This window comes from Nicotiana tomentosiformis, chromosome 1 (assembly GCF_000390325.3).
Source record: "Nicotiana tomentosiformis chromosome 1, ASM39032v3, whole genome shotgun sequence".
Classification (NCBI taxonomy): domain Eukaryota; kingdom Viridiplantae; phylum Streptophyta; class Magnoliopsida; order Solanales; family Solanaceae; genus Nicotiana; species Nicotiana tomentosiformis.
Genome location: NC_090812.1, coordinates 46,370,411 through 46,387,489, shown reverse-complemented (window position 1 = coordinate 46,387,489; position 17,079 = coordinate 46,370,411). Strand labels below are relative to the sequence as shown.

Here is a 17,079-nt window from a genome sequence, read left to right as displayed (position 1 = left end):
CCAAGATCGAGGCAGAACCGAGGATGTCTGGGCAGAATTATAAAAATAGGGACTTCGTCCCATTTGTCATTTTTGACAAATTGGAGTTTGAGGAGAGGCGATTTTTGATATATTTTCAAGGAAAACTTAAGGTAAGTCCCTTGCGATCATTTCTACTCCATAATATTGAATTATCATCGAATAATCCGACTAGATTACATGATTTTGAGGTGTAAATCGAAGATTGGAACTAAGAAATTTGGAAATAAGATTTGTAGATTTGAGGGTCGAGTTGAGGTCGGATTTTGGTAAAATTGGTATGGGTAGACTCGTGGTTGAATGAGCTTTCGGATTTTGTAACTTTTGTCGGGTTCCGAGACGTGGGCCCCACAGACAATTTTTGAGCTAATTTTCGGATTTTTATGGAAAAATCATTATTATCTTGTGGAATTAATTCCAATGAATTTTATTAACTGAAACGAATTATTTGTGACTAGATTCGAGGCATTCGGAAGCCGATTTGCGAGGCAAAGGTATAACAGAGTAAAAAGTTTCACGTTTTGAGGTAAGTAACGATTGTAAATCTAGTCCTAAGGGTATGGAACCCCGGATTTTTGTATCATTCTACTATTTTTAGTGACGCACATGCTAGGTGACGGGTGTGTGGGCGTGTGAGCATGCACTGTTGGGGATTTATGACTTGGTCCGCCCCGTAGCAACTGTAAAGTTGCATACTTTGTTGAAACCATTGATACTTATATGTTTTAGAAAGATTTTCTGTAAATTAGGTTGAATGCCATGTTTGGGCCTTGCGCCAATGCTGTTTGGACCCTTAGGGGCTGTTTCTTACCATCCCCTCACTGTTTTCGATTGAAAATCTATACTTAGTCATTTTTATACTTGTTTACCGCATAACTCAGTTTTATGACTCTATTTTGTTGCATATAAATATTTTGGGCCGAATGCCCTGTTTTACTGAAATGCCCGAGTGGCCTGATTTGTGAGGATGAGTATGGATCGGGGCTGCCCGCCTGCAGCATACTTTATGACTGAGTGAGGCCGAGGGTCTGATTTGTGAGGATGAGTGTGGATCGGGGCTGCCCACCTGCAGCATACTTTATTATTATCGCACGTGAGTTGTCCGTGCAGATTATAGCGCTTGGGCCGAAGGAGCCCTTCCGGAGTCTGTACACACCCCCAGTGAGCGCAGGTACCTACTGAGTGCGAGTGCCGAGTGCTGAGTGACTGGGAGGCAAGAGTGATTGTGAGGTATGCCCGAGTGGCAAGAGTGATTATGAGGTATGCCCGAGTGGCAAGAGTGATTGTGAGGTATGCCCGAGTGGCACGAGTGACTGTGAGGTTTGCCCGAGGGGTTGTATATGAGTAATGTTTTGCCCGAGGGGCTGTTTATGATTTTATCATTTTTGCTTACCTTTGCATTGAGCCTTTGTTTGAAAAACTATTGGAAAAATGTCTTTAAATAATTTTTTTTCTGGAACTGGGTTTAAACGAGATGTTTGATTCAAATCCTGATTTTTTTAAGAGCATGTGGTATTTTACTGAGATTTCCTGATATGAATGTTATATGCTTTATTGCTCGTCACTACTGCTCAGTCTTTATTTATTGTTGTTACTTACTGAGTTGGCGTACTCACGTTACTCCCTGCACCTTGTGTGCAGATCCAGGTGTAGCTGGACACGGTAGCGGTTATTGAGTGTTCTGGTTGCAGATTTTCTTGGAGATAGCAAGGTAGCTGTTTGGCGATCGCAGCCCCTGCTCTTCTCCCTCTTATCTTCCTCTAGTTGTATTTAGCTATTTTTCGGGCTGAGTTAGCCTTGATATTGTTAGACAGATTGTAGTATATGCTCATGACTAGTGACACCCCGATGTCGGGCTTTTGTTTTCCGCACTTTTGTTTTTCTTTGATTTGAACTCTTTAAATGGAGGTTTTATGTTAAATAACCTTGAAATTATCTTTGAAATAAAAATATCATTTTGTTTTGGAAATGAGTCGGCTTGCCTAGTTCCCCGATAGGCGCCATCACGACAGGGGTTAGTTTTGGGTCGTGACAGTAGTAGAATAAGGATGTAATTATGATAGATGAAGGAGGACGTTTGGGCCTTCGATTGAGTAATGATTTGAAAAAAAGGATTTCAGGGACGACACAGGATTAAAATACCCACATAAGGTGAATCACATTGGGATGCTATGAAATACGGTTATAAAAGCATGATATCGCCCTAGGTGGATAAGTCTAATCATTTCAGATGTTCCCCGATGAGACGTGAGCCCTAGCGACAATATTACATAGAAGGTCAAGTTATCAGTGGTAGATTATAAATCAATATTGAGGTGAATCAACAATGGATGGATAAAAGTTATAAAGTATGAGATGAGATTAGGTCGTCATTCTTAAGATGAACAGTAGTGAAGAAGCATTAAAGGACTTAGATTTATGCATATGGGATAAGCAACGAAAGTAACCTGGAGTTTGATAGCAGACCTCAGTAACGATAAATCGAGGTAAGAGTTATGGTATAGTATAACAGACTTGGATGCAGTAAAGTCATGCGGATAGATAACCTGGCCTATGAAATAAGATATAGCAATATCAGTAAGTTCAACAAAGTACCGAGCGAAGAACTTCAGTATACCTATGGATGCCCAGAAGGACATCTAGTCAAGCTCTGTATATGTTTACAAAGTGAGGCCTAAAGATTGGCTAGAAACTGGAGGGAAAAAAAGAGAGAGAAGAATCGTATAGGCGCACTTACAAGGTCATAGCCGTACATGCTGCATGATAAAAGGTAGTATCAGTTACAAGATTGAAAGGATTCCGATCACAAGTCATGGTGTGAGAAAGAGGCCTAAAGGGGGGAATGCCCTGATCTTTGAATTTACTCACAGAACAATTGCCTAGATGGCAAGGAGAGTACTAAAGTATTCGCAAGAGCTATAGGTTATGATAATAATAAGTGCATCAGTCAACATTCGAGAACGAATGTTCCAAAGGGGGGAATAATGTTAGACCCCATATTTTGGTACGTAAAAGTACGCCGTAAGTAAATTGATATAAGCTCGGAAATAAGATGTTACATCCCGCATTTTCGTACGTTGAAGTTTCGTCGTAAGTTAATCGACGTAAGTTCGGGAAAGAGATTATTTTGAGATTATAAGCATTATGCTATTTCAACAAGCGATGAGTAAATTCGTGAAGGTTAAAGGGTAAACGAATCAAAGAAAGTGAGTTTCGTCGAAGGTTGTCGATTTGGGATAAAATACGGTCCGAGCTATAATACCTCATATTCATGGACTAGTTTCATATAAGGTACCACATGACCATGATAGTAAGGTATATAAAGTATGTTAAAAGCGAGTAGTATTTTAAGTAATTTGAGATAATTTCTAATTATGTGAATAATTGATTAATTATTGGGTAATGAAAAATTACCTAGTTAATTAAGGAATTATTGGGTGATTAATTAAAGAATTGGATAAGATTAAATTTTTCCAACGTGGCAACCCACCCTTCAAACTAATGACTCTTGAATTACATTGAAATGTGGCAAATTAAAGGCATGCGGTTAAGCCACCACATGAAGTGAGGACCACACCCATTCAATATAAGGCTTCTCTACTTTAGCATATATCAAATGCTAAAGTAGATCTTCAAGAATTCAAGAACGTGAGCTTTCATGGGTCTTCAAGAATTCCATAACGTGAGCTTCCATAGATCTTCAAGAATTCAATACGGTGAGCTTTCATGGATCTTCAGGAATTCAAAAACGTGAGATTTCATAGCTTCTTAAGCAACATGAGATTTTGCAATTATAAGGGAGTACGGTGCAATCTTTCTCAAAAATATCATACGGATTTTTTCATACTCCAGGTATGTTAAGGCTATCTCTTCTTTCTTTTTGGCATGATCCATACGATACAAACAAAATGAGTAAACGCACAATTTTCATAAATGATTATATTCATAGAAGTACTAGGAGTGTCTATATTCTTGATTCCCCATGTGAATTATTATTATATCCTCTGTTCATGGGTCTCAGAAAAATACGTATTTGATAAAGTTTATCCGAAAGACATATTTATTTTATGATATTCCGAAAAAATTTATTAACGTATTTTTTATGCATTTCATGCATTTATACATGTACATTGACCCATGACCAGATGGCGTTATATACGCGTATGTTATATATATGGGATATGGGAAAAGGTTACGACGTTATATACGCACCACCACATGATCAGCTGGTATACATTGATGATTTGCCCACAGTGGCCGAGATGATATGATGGGATGCCCTCAGAGGCTTGATGATGTTATGCACGCATATACCTATGCATGGTATGGCATTTATACGCATATGCATGGCATTGTAAATATTAATGATTCACAGAGTTGTTCAGACTTACATGTTGAATCTTTTACTCCATGTTTCTTTCATGTCAATTATTTACTTATTTTCATTCCTTAAATAGTCTGTACATTATTTGTACTGACGTCCCTTTTGCCTGGGGAAGCTGCGTTTCATGCCCGCAGGTCCCGATAGACAGGTCGAGAGTCCTCCAAGTAGGCTATCAGCTCAGAGGAAGGTGTTGGTGCGCTCCATTTGCTCCGGAGTTGCTTGTTTGGTCAGTATGATTTAGACGTGTATTGTTTGGTATGGCGGGGCTCTGTCCCGACCTTTATGATAATTATGTATTCTTAGAGGCTTGTAGACAGATGTCATGTACGTAAAAGTTTGTATGGCCTTGTCGGCCTATGTTCAGTATACGAGTGGTTATTTCGGTCTTATAGGCCCGCATATCTTATGTATAAGTTGGTATTTCATGTTGTATTCCACTTATCTCACGGCAGCCTCTCCGGCTCAGTTATCTATGATAGTATGATACGAAAAGATACGTTATGTTGGTACTCGATTGAGTAAGGTACAGGGTGCCCGTCGCGTCCCATCGGTTTGGGTCGTGACATTAGAGTAGCAACTTAAAACAACTTGCACAGTAACTTGCAGTAGCCGCTTACACAATAGCTTCCTTTCTTCTGTAAATAGAGGAGAATTCAGTTCATTATGTACATGGATTTGAAATTGAATAATATATCAATCTCTCTCTACTTGTCTTCGGTTTATTTACTTTATAGTCTTTATTTTATAACAATCAAATTTATGCGATTTTTACAAATACTTCTCGCGTAAAATGATAAAAAGACAAAATTGCCCTGTCACAATGAACAATTTGCTAAAGCACAAGGGTAACATGGGCAAGTGGCAATTAAAACAAATACACTAGCAGACTATTAATAGTTGTTATTTTGGAATATTATACTTTCCGAAAATGACTTTGAATTTAATTTATTTTCCTCAGCTTGTAAACCCCACCACCTGATGATTTAAAATAGATATCCGTAGACTCAAATATTGAAAAATACTCCTTTCCAAGACCCAAACTGATAGACAAACAAGAAGCAAAATGGCATAGTCCAAGTGTAGATGATTTATTTCAAGGTTAATGATATTCAAGTTTGATATCCTTGTTCATTACGCTCTCACATGTCTGCTTAAAAGAAAATGTATTGGTAAACTCACAAGAATATGCTACAAATTAAGATGGAAGATAAGGACATAATAGTGTTGAGAATTAGGATCTCTACTGGCACTGCAATTTTCTCTCAAATGCATGTTATGTAATATTCAAAATTTCACAGGGGAGCTTGCATTGCAAACTAGAATATGAGGGCTGCTATGCCTTGGATATATGGCAGTCTGCAAGTCCAGCTCTATGGTTGTGAAGGCATTGGCGATGTTGGAGGCTTGAAATCAGGATACTGCATATAACATATTCAAAGCAAAAGATGTTAAACTTGACAGATCAACAGTGAACATAAAGTATAGCTTATATATGGTGTATGGTAACAATCTACAACTCAACAATAGCACAATCTCAGAACTTGAAAGAGAACCATTATCACTCATCAGACCATTGATAGAGAGGGTGCACTAGGACTGGAAGATGTCGCATGCGGATATCGTTCAGGGAGTTAGAACGAAATGATGAAAGAAGCAGTTCAACATGGAAAAAAGAAACTTACATTAGGATAAGGTGAGAGTGGCCTTGAACTTGCAGGTAGTGCATCTGCCTTATTGACTGAATTGACCTCTTGAGTAGGCTGGGAACTTGCTTCTACTTTAGGTGGTGCTATATCTTCCTGAGGAACTGATTCAGTTTTCTCAACAGTGCCGGTGGCTGCAGCAAGGCTTTCCTCTGCAGGTGCAGGTAGAGCATCGCTACTCACCGTCTCTGGAAGGAGAGCCTTCCCTAGTTGCTGAATTTTCAAGGCGAGGAAAAAAAAACACGATAAACAAAATTGTGATTTTGAAGAAATATACTAAACCAAAATTTTGTTCTTCTCTGGTATGGGAACAAATATCTTGAGAAGATATGGAGATTGCCTTAATCTCATCTACAAGCTCCTTTGGAGCAACCTTAGTAGTGAGAAATTCATCAACTTGTTGCAGAGTTTGCTTTCTGTCCTGCAAAGGGAAAATATTGTAATATTAAAGGACCTGTCACATTTAATAACTTTGATCCCCACGATCATTATCTATTTTAAGACAGACTAGGAAGAGTTAGGTCGATAAAGTCACTCATTCTACTTGCAACAGGCAAGAAAGGTATTCACTGCAAATAGCACCAACAAACCTCTGCAAACAGGAGTTTCTTGCCAATCAGTTGGACAAGTGCAGCTGAACCTAACAGTTGCAGTATTGTTTCTACCTGAAAAAGGAACCAATAGTAAGCTTTGCACTAAATTGAGCTCAGTATACAATGAGGGAAAAAGAAGTTAGAGCCTGACCTCTGAGAAGGCTAAAATTCCTAGCCCAGCAGCTGCGGCAGCACCTAAGCCTACAGTAACAGCATCAGAACCTTCCTGTATATCCAAATTCCAACTAAGTTCTTGCATTGAAGTTGAGCATGTTAAAATAAGAAGCCAATATAGTGTATGATCAAGTAGCTCTAGACTACTAATTCACCATGTTCCCTTGTAAATTTGATAATTGCGCAAAGTTAACGAGTCTATGAAAGTGTGCATCTTAATTAAAAAATAATTTCAGGTCTTAAAACAACAGAATCAGTCATGGGGCAAATGAGCAGTTGAATGTAGGAAGTTCATCATAGAGCAAAACTTTGATTAGGGCGGGCTTCAGGGGAAAATAGGAGAAGATGGGTGACACAAGTTTTAGGAGGTGCAAGTGAGAGAGTTTGTGATATGTCACTAGTCTATCACTACCATACTATTCACTTGGAATTTTTTTGAGAAATGTGGAGTAGAATGCAGAAAAGCAGCAAAACAGATTTCTGCAAGAGCTCCCAGCATTTTCCGAATTTTCATGGGCATTCTCTGAACCAAACATAACTTGAAAATATTGGGTATGCCATATCATTGTCATGTTAAGATTTGCATCCAAGTTATAGTAACATCATTGTGTACCTTTTGAACTTCTTAATGCAACTAAGGCATCTTAAACTTCTTGTGTGCACTGCGACCTGATGAGTTTGTGCTACGTGCTATTTGTGATCTGTTGTACGATCTTACTTTCAAATATATTAGGTAACCCTAGCATGCATCACCTTATCTACATGGCTTCTTGTGCTGGAAACAAGCCATTCTCCTTCCCGTTATGTTAGATTTCCTAAATGAACCACAATCCTAGTGCTGGCAACAATATCAAAGCCTTTTCCATATGAATTCAGCAACTCTAATTGCTACCAAATGTAACTAGTTTGGAGTCAGAGAAAAGCGAATGCAGTTGATGTTCTTGAAATCAAATGGGATTATCACATCTAGTAATTAGTACCATGGTTAAGAAAGAGGAACATACCCCAAGAACACCATCAAGAGCATCGGAGAGATTGCTCAGATCAAGACTTAATGTTTTCTTAGGAGCAATCCAAGGAAGGCCACTGTTCTGCAGAAAGTGGAATTCGTTAAGCTTCATACCACCTACTTGTTTTAACAAATAAATTAAGTACAACTAAATTTGTGAATACCAGCCATCCTCGGGGTCCTTCAGCACCATCTTTTACCGCATAAGCAGCTTTAAATCCATTTGCTGTGACTAGCTCCGCAACCAGCTCAGAGTTCCCATCAAATCTGGCTTCATTACAATTAATAAAGAGATAGGAATAGATTCATTTTTACGAATAGTTGGCTCATACAAGAACTCCGTACATAAATCTCTATAAATTTTCAGTTTGCCTACTGATCCTTGATCTGTGCCTTTAAACCGTTGATGCAAGACCTAGAAGACTAAAGATTTTCAGAGGTAAATCCAAACCCCAAGATCAAATTAGATAGTTGAAAGTTCAAGAAATCCACATTGAGGCCTATGATATGAAGTCTAATACTCTAATAATGAAAACCTTCTGAGACTCACTAGCTGTTATCCTCTTCAGTCGAAACAGTTTTAAATTATAGCCAGTGAGTAGGTTAACATCCGATGTTAACTTTTTCATATCTTAAATGGGAAAAGAGAGAATTTTCAAAGGTTTGGAATATAACTTCTTGCAAATTTCCATGACTGTCTAAATGGTCACCGCATGTAAGATGGTGAGCATAAGAATTATCTTAAATGATGTCAGCACAAGCAATCCTCAAAAAATTAATTTTTAGTTACATCTTGCTGCTAATGTTTCACAAATACTTCAGCAAGATAAGCTAAATACCCACATACTATCAGATGAAAAAATAATTAACCAATTCTTTTCAAATCTTACTTGTCTAGAATGAACAGTGTAGTATTCTCAGGATCCTTGAACTTCAAAGCTAGCTTTTTTAAGAACCCAGGCTTATCTTCACCCTTATAAGCAACTGTAACTGGCTTCTTCTTCAAACCCCTTATATCTGGACTCCCTACTTCCCTCAATTCTGCAGGTGCTCTTATATCAAGCAGCTGTGCACTTTCATCATCTCCCAATTTAGCATAAGCTGTCTTAGCAGATTCAACACCCCATGACTTAGGCTTTTCAAGAACCTGAAACAGAACCAATGGCAAAGCCAAAGCAACAACTCCACCAACTATGACCAAAGGATTGTCTGATGCAAAAGTGGTCACAGTTTCAACAACTGCAGTTGCATCAAAGTCAGCAGCAGGACTGGTTGTAGATTGCTCTAGTGCCTCCTCATATGTTAATGCTTTAGCTAAACCTGTAGTTAGAGCTGAGGATAGAAGTACTAAACCCCCTTGAACATTTCTTGATAAACTCTCTACTGAACAAAGATTCTTGAATGGGAAAGAAATGGGGTGTGATGGGATTTTTTTTGGTTCATTTCTTCTATCAGATAGAACAGAGAGAGGTGTCAATCTTACTGCATGAATGGCCTCCATAGCATAATTCTTTATCAAAAATTATAGTGGAATTTCTATGGGGTCTCAAAGAGAGTTGATTGGAAGTTTTCTAGCTATACCATAAGATGAGGAAATTGTAATACTAGCTAATTTTGATTGATATCTACCAAAAGTTTTTAGCTTTTTGGCATATTTCATCATCAATTGGTGTAATTTGGCTGGTGTAGTGTGAAGCTAGGGAGGTAGTGACGTGGAAGGAGAGGTGGATATCCTACCAGTCGCTGGATTCCACGTGTCACATAAGATCATAGAGCTGTCGATCATGTAGACCAATTTACAGATGGATCGAGAAATTTATTGTGCTGAGGCAATTGTGTGGCCAGGAATTAGTGCAGAAAATGATGATTTTCTAGAGTACCACTTCATTTTGCTTCACTTCAGTACACTGTACTCCAGTACTGGACATCTTGATTTTCCACTAACCTCTAACCAAGCAATGAACAAAGCTCATTTTTCATAATAAAAATTTTGTAAAAATTACACGGGCTAGCTATTTTTCGGATTGTTAATTGAAAAATAGTCAGTATTTATAAAGTTATTAAAAAATAGTCACTATTTTACTGTAACACGAAAATTTTTGATATAATATACTGGAGATTGGAGCACTCGTGTATGAACTTCCAGCATATTATGCTGGACCAGTATATTATGCTGGAACTCCAATATATTATTATGATGCAGTTACAATATAATATTGTGGAACTACTCCACTATATTGGAAGTTCACGTGTAAAAAATTCGAACTCCAGTATATTATGCTGGAATATTTTTCGAATTTTGAATAATATTTTTGTTCGAATTTATCTTTACATGAAAAATAGCTAAATTTCGATTACGTTTACGATTATGGTTATTTTTCAATGCTATTTATGAATTTTATCCAAAAATTTACTACGTCTCCAACGAATTAGCAGTCCAGAAGCTGCGTAGTCCGAAGTTGGAAAAGGAATCTGTGAATGAATAATAAATGGTGACAAAATATCAACAGAAATAAACTGATAAGTTGGTTTAACTGAATTTTATTCTTTAATCACTTCGGACTAAATAAAACACAAGAAATTTTTGTATGACCGCTTAACTTATTTGCTTACACATTAATAGACTGAATCCTTTAATATATTTGCATTATTTATATGATTAAGAAAAATAATATTATGACTCTTCCATTATCGGTTGATATGGTCATATGTATAGTACTCTTATAAATACATATTATTCACAATTTTGTTTCATTATAACTTATGATAAATGTGTATTTTATTAACTTATTATAAAGTATTTAATAAATACAAATTGAAACTATCAAATGTTGATCAATATCTTACTTTTCATATTCACTTTTATATGACTGACAGAACTTTTTATTTATTTTGTGAAAATTCACACATTTATCTCTTTTAAAGAATCATCAAATTATTATAAATATATTATATTATGGATGTTCATTTAGTATTCCGTTGAAAATAAGCTTCCCGAAAAAACTTATCTATATGAGACTCCGCCGTAAATATGTTTATCTATTTAGTACTTTATTGGAAATAAGTCTCCTGAAAAAACTTATCCTTTCAGTACCCCGTTATAGATAAACATCACATCCGGTAGAAGATTATCTATATCTCATACAATGAACTTATCCTTTCGGTACCCCGCTATGGATAAATATTACCATCGGTAGAAGATTATCTATATCTGGTATAATGAGCTTATCTTTTCGGTACTCCGTTATGGATAAACATTACCCCCGATAGAAGATTATCTATATCTGATATAATGAGCTTATCCTTTCGGTACTCCGTTATGGATAAACATTACTACCAGTAGAAGATTATCTATATCTGGTATAATGAATTTATCCTTTCGGTACTCCGTTATGGATAAACATTACCCCCAGTAGAAGATTATCTATATCTGGTACAGAAGCAACTTACACAACAACTTACTTTCTTCTATAAATAGAGGGGATTTCAGTTCATTATGTAGATAAGTTTGAAATTTGAAGAATATATCAGTTTCTCTCTATACTTGTCTTTACTTTACAACCTTTATTTCATAACACGTTATGAGTACGAGACTCTGCCATCTCGAGCAAATACTTTGAAAGTATCAGAGGTACAAATTTTTTTTTTCTAAATAATGTCAAATCTTTCTAAACTTGAGTTTGTAGCCCCGGATATATCGGGCAAAAGTTATATGTCTTGGGTGCTTGATGTTAAAATTCATCTTGATCCGATGGGTCTGGCAGACACCATCATGGACAAAAATCAAGCACCAAACCAAAATCGTGCCAAAGCAATGATATTCTTACGCCATCACCATGATGAACGCTTGAAAATGGAATATCTCACTATTAAAGATTCAGTCATACTGTGGAATAATTTGAAAGATAGATATTATCACCTGAAGATGGTTGTTCTTCCACAGACACGTTATGATTGGACTCATCTAAGGCTACAAGATTTTAAATCTATCAGTGAGGATAATTCTGCTATGTTCAAAATTATTTCCCAATTGAAACTATGTGGTGATAATATTACTGATCATGATATGTTGGAGAAAACTTTCACCACTTTTCATGCCTCGAATATGCTCCTGCAGCAGCAATATCGAGAAATGGGATTCAAAAGGTATTCTGAACTTATCTCACATCTTCTTGTAGCCGAGCAACATAATGGGCTATTAATGTAAAATCATGAAAGCCGATCTACTGGTTCTTGTCCATTCCCTGAAGTGAATGAGACGAATTTCCACCAATCTAAGCGTGGAAGAGGACGTGGCCCCAGTCGTGGTTATGGCCGTAGTCGGGGAAGAAACTCTAATCATGGTAATAATAATGCATCAAAGAACCCTCCTCACCACCAGCAGTGTAAAAGGAAGGAGCAAAAGCATGAAGCGGTGCAAGCAGCAAAGCCAGAAAATGCATGCTATAGATGTGGGGGAAAAGGGCACTGGTCACGTACATGTCGTACGCCAAAGCACCTGGTTGAGCTATATCAAGCTTTCCTGAAGAAGACAGAGAAAAATGCTGAAATAAATTTTATTTCTGAAGATAATTTATACTTCATGCATTTGGATGTAGTTAATTACTTTGCACCCCCGGAAGGAGAAATAAGTTATGTGATCGGTGATGAATCTATAGAGATGTAAATATTTTAATTTTTATTGTTTGTAGTAGATAGTATGGTTATGTAATTGTTGTACATAAATAAAAGTTATGCTTTGATAATGATATTTACTATCATATTTATTTTGTTTATGTCATTTTGAAGAATATGGATAATCCTCAAATTATGTTTGGATCAAAGACCAATCATGAAGATATTTGTATAATTGATAGTGGAACAACTCATGCTATATTCAAAGATCAGAAATAATTTTCTTATTTGCATAAGAAAAAAACAAATGTTTCAACAATTTATGGTAATATAAGTTTAATTGAAGGCTCCGGAAGAGACACTATATTTCTGTCTAAGGGAACAAAATTTATAATAGAGAATGCATTATTCTCCTCCAAGTCCCGAAGAAACTTGTTGAGTTTTGTGGATATCCGCCGAAATGGGTATCACGTTGAGACGATAAATGAAATGAATATGGAATATCTTTATATTACAAAGAATGTTTCTGGCCAGAAGTGCATTGTAGAAAAGTTACCAACTTTATCTTCTGGCTTATACTATTCAAAGATTAGTACATTTGAAGCACACTCTATCGTAAACTAGAAGTTTACTGATTCAAATATTTTTGTGCTTTGGCATGGCCGTTTGGGCCATCCTGGATCAATAATGATGAGACGAATTACTCAAAATTCGAGTAGGCATCCATTAAAGAACCTGAAGATTCTTACAAATAATGAATTTTCTTGTGATGCTTGTTATCAAGACAAAATGATCACCAGACCATCACCAATGAAGGTTGGCGTTGAATCCCCTGCCTTTTTAGAACGTATACATGGGGATATATGTAGACCTATTCACCCACCAAGTGGGTTGTTTATATATTTTATGGTCCTAATAGATGCATCTTCAAGATGGTCTCATGTGTGCCTACTATCATCTCGCAACCTGGCGTTTGCAAAGCTATTAGCCCAAATAATTTGATTAGCGACACAATTCCCAGATTATCCTATAAAGGCTATTCGCCTTGATAATACTTGAGAATTCTCATCTCAAGCTTTTGATGATTATTGTCTATCAGTTGGGATAAAAGTGGAATATCTTGTAGCTTATGTTCATACTCAAAATGGCCTTGCAGAGTCGTTTATTAAACGCCTGCAATTGATAGCAAGACCACTACTTATGAAAATAAAATTGCCCATTACTGTTTGGGGCCATGCTATCTTGCATGCAACATCACTTATCCGTCTCAGGTTGACACATTATAATAAATATTCTCCATCACAATTAGTTTTTGATCATGAACTAAATATTGCCCATCTACGAATTTTTGGATGTGCTGTATATGTGCCAGTAGCACCACCACATCACAGTAAGATGGGCCCGCAGAGAAGATTATGAATATATATTGGGTTTGAATCACCCTCTATTATTTGCTATCTTGAACCATTGACGGGAGATTTATTTACTGCTTGATTTACAGATTGTCGGTTTGATGAAATAAATTTTTCACAATTAGGGGGAGAGAAAAAAAAAATTAAAAGAGAAATTGTATGGAAAGTTTCATCATTATCCCATTTTGATCTACGTACCCCTATATGTAATCAGGAGGTCCAGAAGATAATTCATTTACAAAATATAGCAAATCAAATGCCAGACGCATTTAATGATTTGAAAAGGATAACTAAGTCACATATCCATGTAGAGAATGAGCCTATCCAAATTGATGTCTTAACAGGACCATCTACTAACATGAGAGCTAGTGAACCTAAAGCACGCCTGAAGCGTGATAGACCTTTAGGTTCTAAGGATCGAAATCCTCGAAAAAAAATAATAATAAATGATCAAAACGATACTATGAAGGGATCCCCTGAAGAGACCCCAAGATCTGATTAGTTCTGAGATTCCTGAAGAAATCAATGAACCCGAGACTCAAGTGAGTCAAAAGATTTTAATAAGTTCTACTAGTGAAGGAATTAATTTAAATAGATCTGAAATAGTGGTGGATAATATTTTTGCATATAATGTTGCACTTAACATTATGCAAGATAGTGAGGATCTTGAACCCCGATCTGTCGGAGAATGTCGACAAAGATCTGATTGGCCAAAATGGCAAGAGGTAATTCAATCAGAATTGAACGCACTTGCTAAAAGAGAGGTCTTTGGACCAGTAGTCCAAACACCTGCTGGTATAAAATCAGTTGGTCATAAATGGGTTTTGGTGAGAAAAAATGAATGATAAAAATGAAATTGAAAGATACAAAGCTCGCCTTGTCGCGCAAGGATTCTCACAATGATCTGGAGTCGATTTTGATGAAACATATTCACCTATTATGGATGCCATAACATTTCGATATCTCATCAGTTTAGCACTACATGAAAAGCTTGAAATACATCTAATGGATGTAGTTACAACTTATATGTATGGTTCACTTGATAATAAAATTTATATGATAATTCCCGAAGGACTTAAAATGTCTGAAGCAAATCCATAATCTCAGGAAATGTATTCAATCACATTACAAAGATCTTTGTATGATTTAAAGCAATCTGGGCGTATGTGGTATAATCGCCTCAGTGAATATTTGCTTAAAGAGGGTTACATAAATGATGTTATTTATCCATGTATTTTTATAAAGAAAATGGCATCAGGATTTGTTATACTTGCTGTTTATGTTGATGACATAAATCTTGTTGGAACTCCAGAAGAGCTCCAAAAGGCAATTGAATATCTTAAGAAAGAATTTGAGACGAAAGATCTTCGAAAGACAAAACTTTGTATTGGTCTGCAAATTGAACATTTAGCAGACGGGATCTTTATCCATCAATCTGCCTATACAGAAAGGGTCTTAAAACGCTTTTACATGGACAAAGCGCACCCATTGAGTACACCAATAGTTGTTCGATCACTTGAAGTGAATAAGAATTTGTTCCGACCTCCAGAAGAGGATGAGGAACTCCTTGGTCCCGAAATACCTTATCTTAGTGCAATTGGTGCAGTTATGTATCTTGCTAATGCTACAAGGCATGGCATAACATTTTCTGTTAATTTACTAGCAAGATATATCTCTTCTCCTATACGGAGACGTTGGAACGAGATTAAACATATATTGCGATATTTAAAGGGAACGCTTGATATGGGTTTATTCTATTCTAACAAAGGTAGTGCAGATCTTGTTGGTTATGCAGATGCAGGTTATTTATCTGATCCACATAAAGCTCGATCTCAAACCGAGTACGTGTTTACATGTGGAGGTACTGTCATATCATGGCGCTCCACAAAGCAATCTATTGTTGCTGCTTCTTCAAATCATGCTGAGATAATAACTATTCATGAAGCAAGTAGGGAATGAGTGTGGCTGAGATTAATGATTCATTTTATTCAAGAAAAATGTGGTTTGGAATGTGATAAAAGATCCACAATTTTATACGAAGACAATATTGCATGCATAACCCAATTAAAAGGAGGTTTTATAAAAGGAGATAGAACGAAGTATATTTCACCAAAATTATTCTACACACATGATCTTCAAAAAAATGGTGACATTGATGTGCAACAAATCCGTTCAAGAGACAATTCGGTAGATTTATTCACTAAATCTTTGCCAACTTAAACTTTTGAGAAGATGGTATACAAGATTGGAATGCAGAGACTTTAAAACAAGGTTTTTATCAGGGGGAGTAAGATACGCGCTATACTATTTTTTCCTTACTAAGGTTTTTCCCATAGGGTTTTCCTTATAAGGTTTTTAATGAGACAACTAGTTATACGTATTACTAAATATGTGTACTCTTTTTCCTTCATTGAGATTTTTTTCCCAGGGGTTTTTCCTAGTAAGGTTTTAATGAGGCACATTATCTTTTAATGAACATCCAAGGGGGAGTGTTATAAATATATTATATTATGGATTTTCATTTAGTACTCCGTTGAAAATAAGCTTCCCGAAGAAACTTATCTATATGAGACTCCGACGTAAATATATTTATCTATTTAGTACTCTATTGGAAATAAGTCTCTTGAAAAAACTTATCCTTTCAATACCCCGTTATGGATAAACATCACATCCGGTAGAAGATTATCTATATCTGGTACAATGAGCTTATCCTTTCGGTACCCCGCTATGGATAAACATTACCCCCGATAGAAGATTATCTATATCTGGTATAATGAACTTATCCTTTTGGTACTTCGTTATGGATAAATATTACCCCCAGTAAAAGATTATCTATATCTGGTATAATGATCTTATTCTTTCGGTACTCCGTTATGGATAAACATTATCACCGGTAGAACATTATCTATATCTGGTATAATGAGCTTATCCTTTCAGTACTCTGTTTTGGATAAACATTACCACAATAGAATATTATCTATATCTGGTACAGAAACAGCTTACACAACAACTTGCTTTCTTCTATAAACAGAGGAGATTTCAGTTCATTATGTACATAAGTTTAAAGTTTAAATAATATATCAGTTTCTCTCTATAGTTGTCTTTACTTTACGGCCTTTATTTCATAATACAAATCATTTAATATTTAAGCTAAATTCAGAGATCGATCCAT

The 17,079-nt window shown here is 36.3% G+C and overlaps 1 protein-coding gene across 1 annotated transcript; it reads right to left on the bottom strand.

Annotated features, from left to right (window-relative positions):
* Nucleotides 1-5,471: 5,471 nt before the first annotated feature.
* On the bottom strand, nt 5,472-9,526 carry LOC104114836 (rhodanese-like domain-containing protein 4, chloroplastic). The gene is made up of 8 exons (XM_009625374.3): nt 8,772-9,526; nt 8,046-8,148; nt 7,877-7,963; nt 6,850-6,924; nt 6,696-6,770; nt 6,446-6,526; nt 6,085-6,318; nt 5,472-5,820 (listed from the first exon to the last, which is right to left on the bottom strand). The coding sequence occupies exons 1-8, from the start codon at nt 9,380-9,382 to the stop codon at nt 5,773-5,775; spliced, it is 1,314 nt and encodes a 437-aa protein (XP_009623669.1). The 5' UTR covers nt 9,383-9,526; the 3' UTR covers nt 5,472-5,772.
* Between the last annotated feature and the right edge of the window lie 7,553 nt (nt 9,527-17,079).

Coding starts and splice junctions, on each gene's coding strand:
- LOC104114836 (XM_009625374.3), bottom strand. CDS start 9,382: ATGGAGGCCATTCATGCAGTAAGATTGACACCTCTCTCTGTTCTATCT. Junction 6,527..6,695: donor AGAAACTCCTGTTTGCAGAG/GTTTGTTGGTGC, acceptor TTCCCTTTGCAG/GACAGAAAGCAAACTCTGCA. Junction 6,319..6,445: donor AGCTTGTAGATGAGATTAAG/GCAATCTCCATA, acceptor TTGAAAATTCAG/CAACTAGGGAAGGCTCTCCT.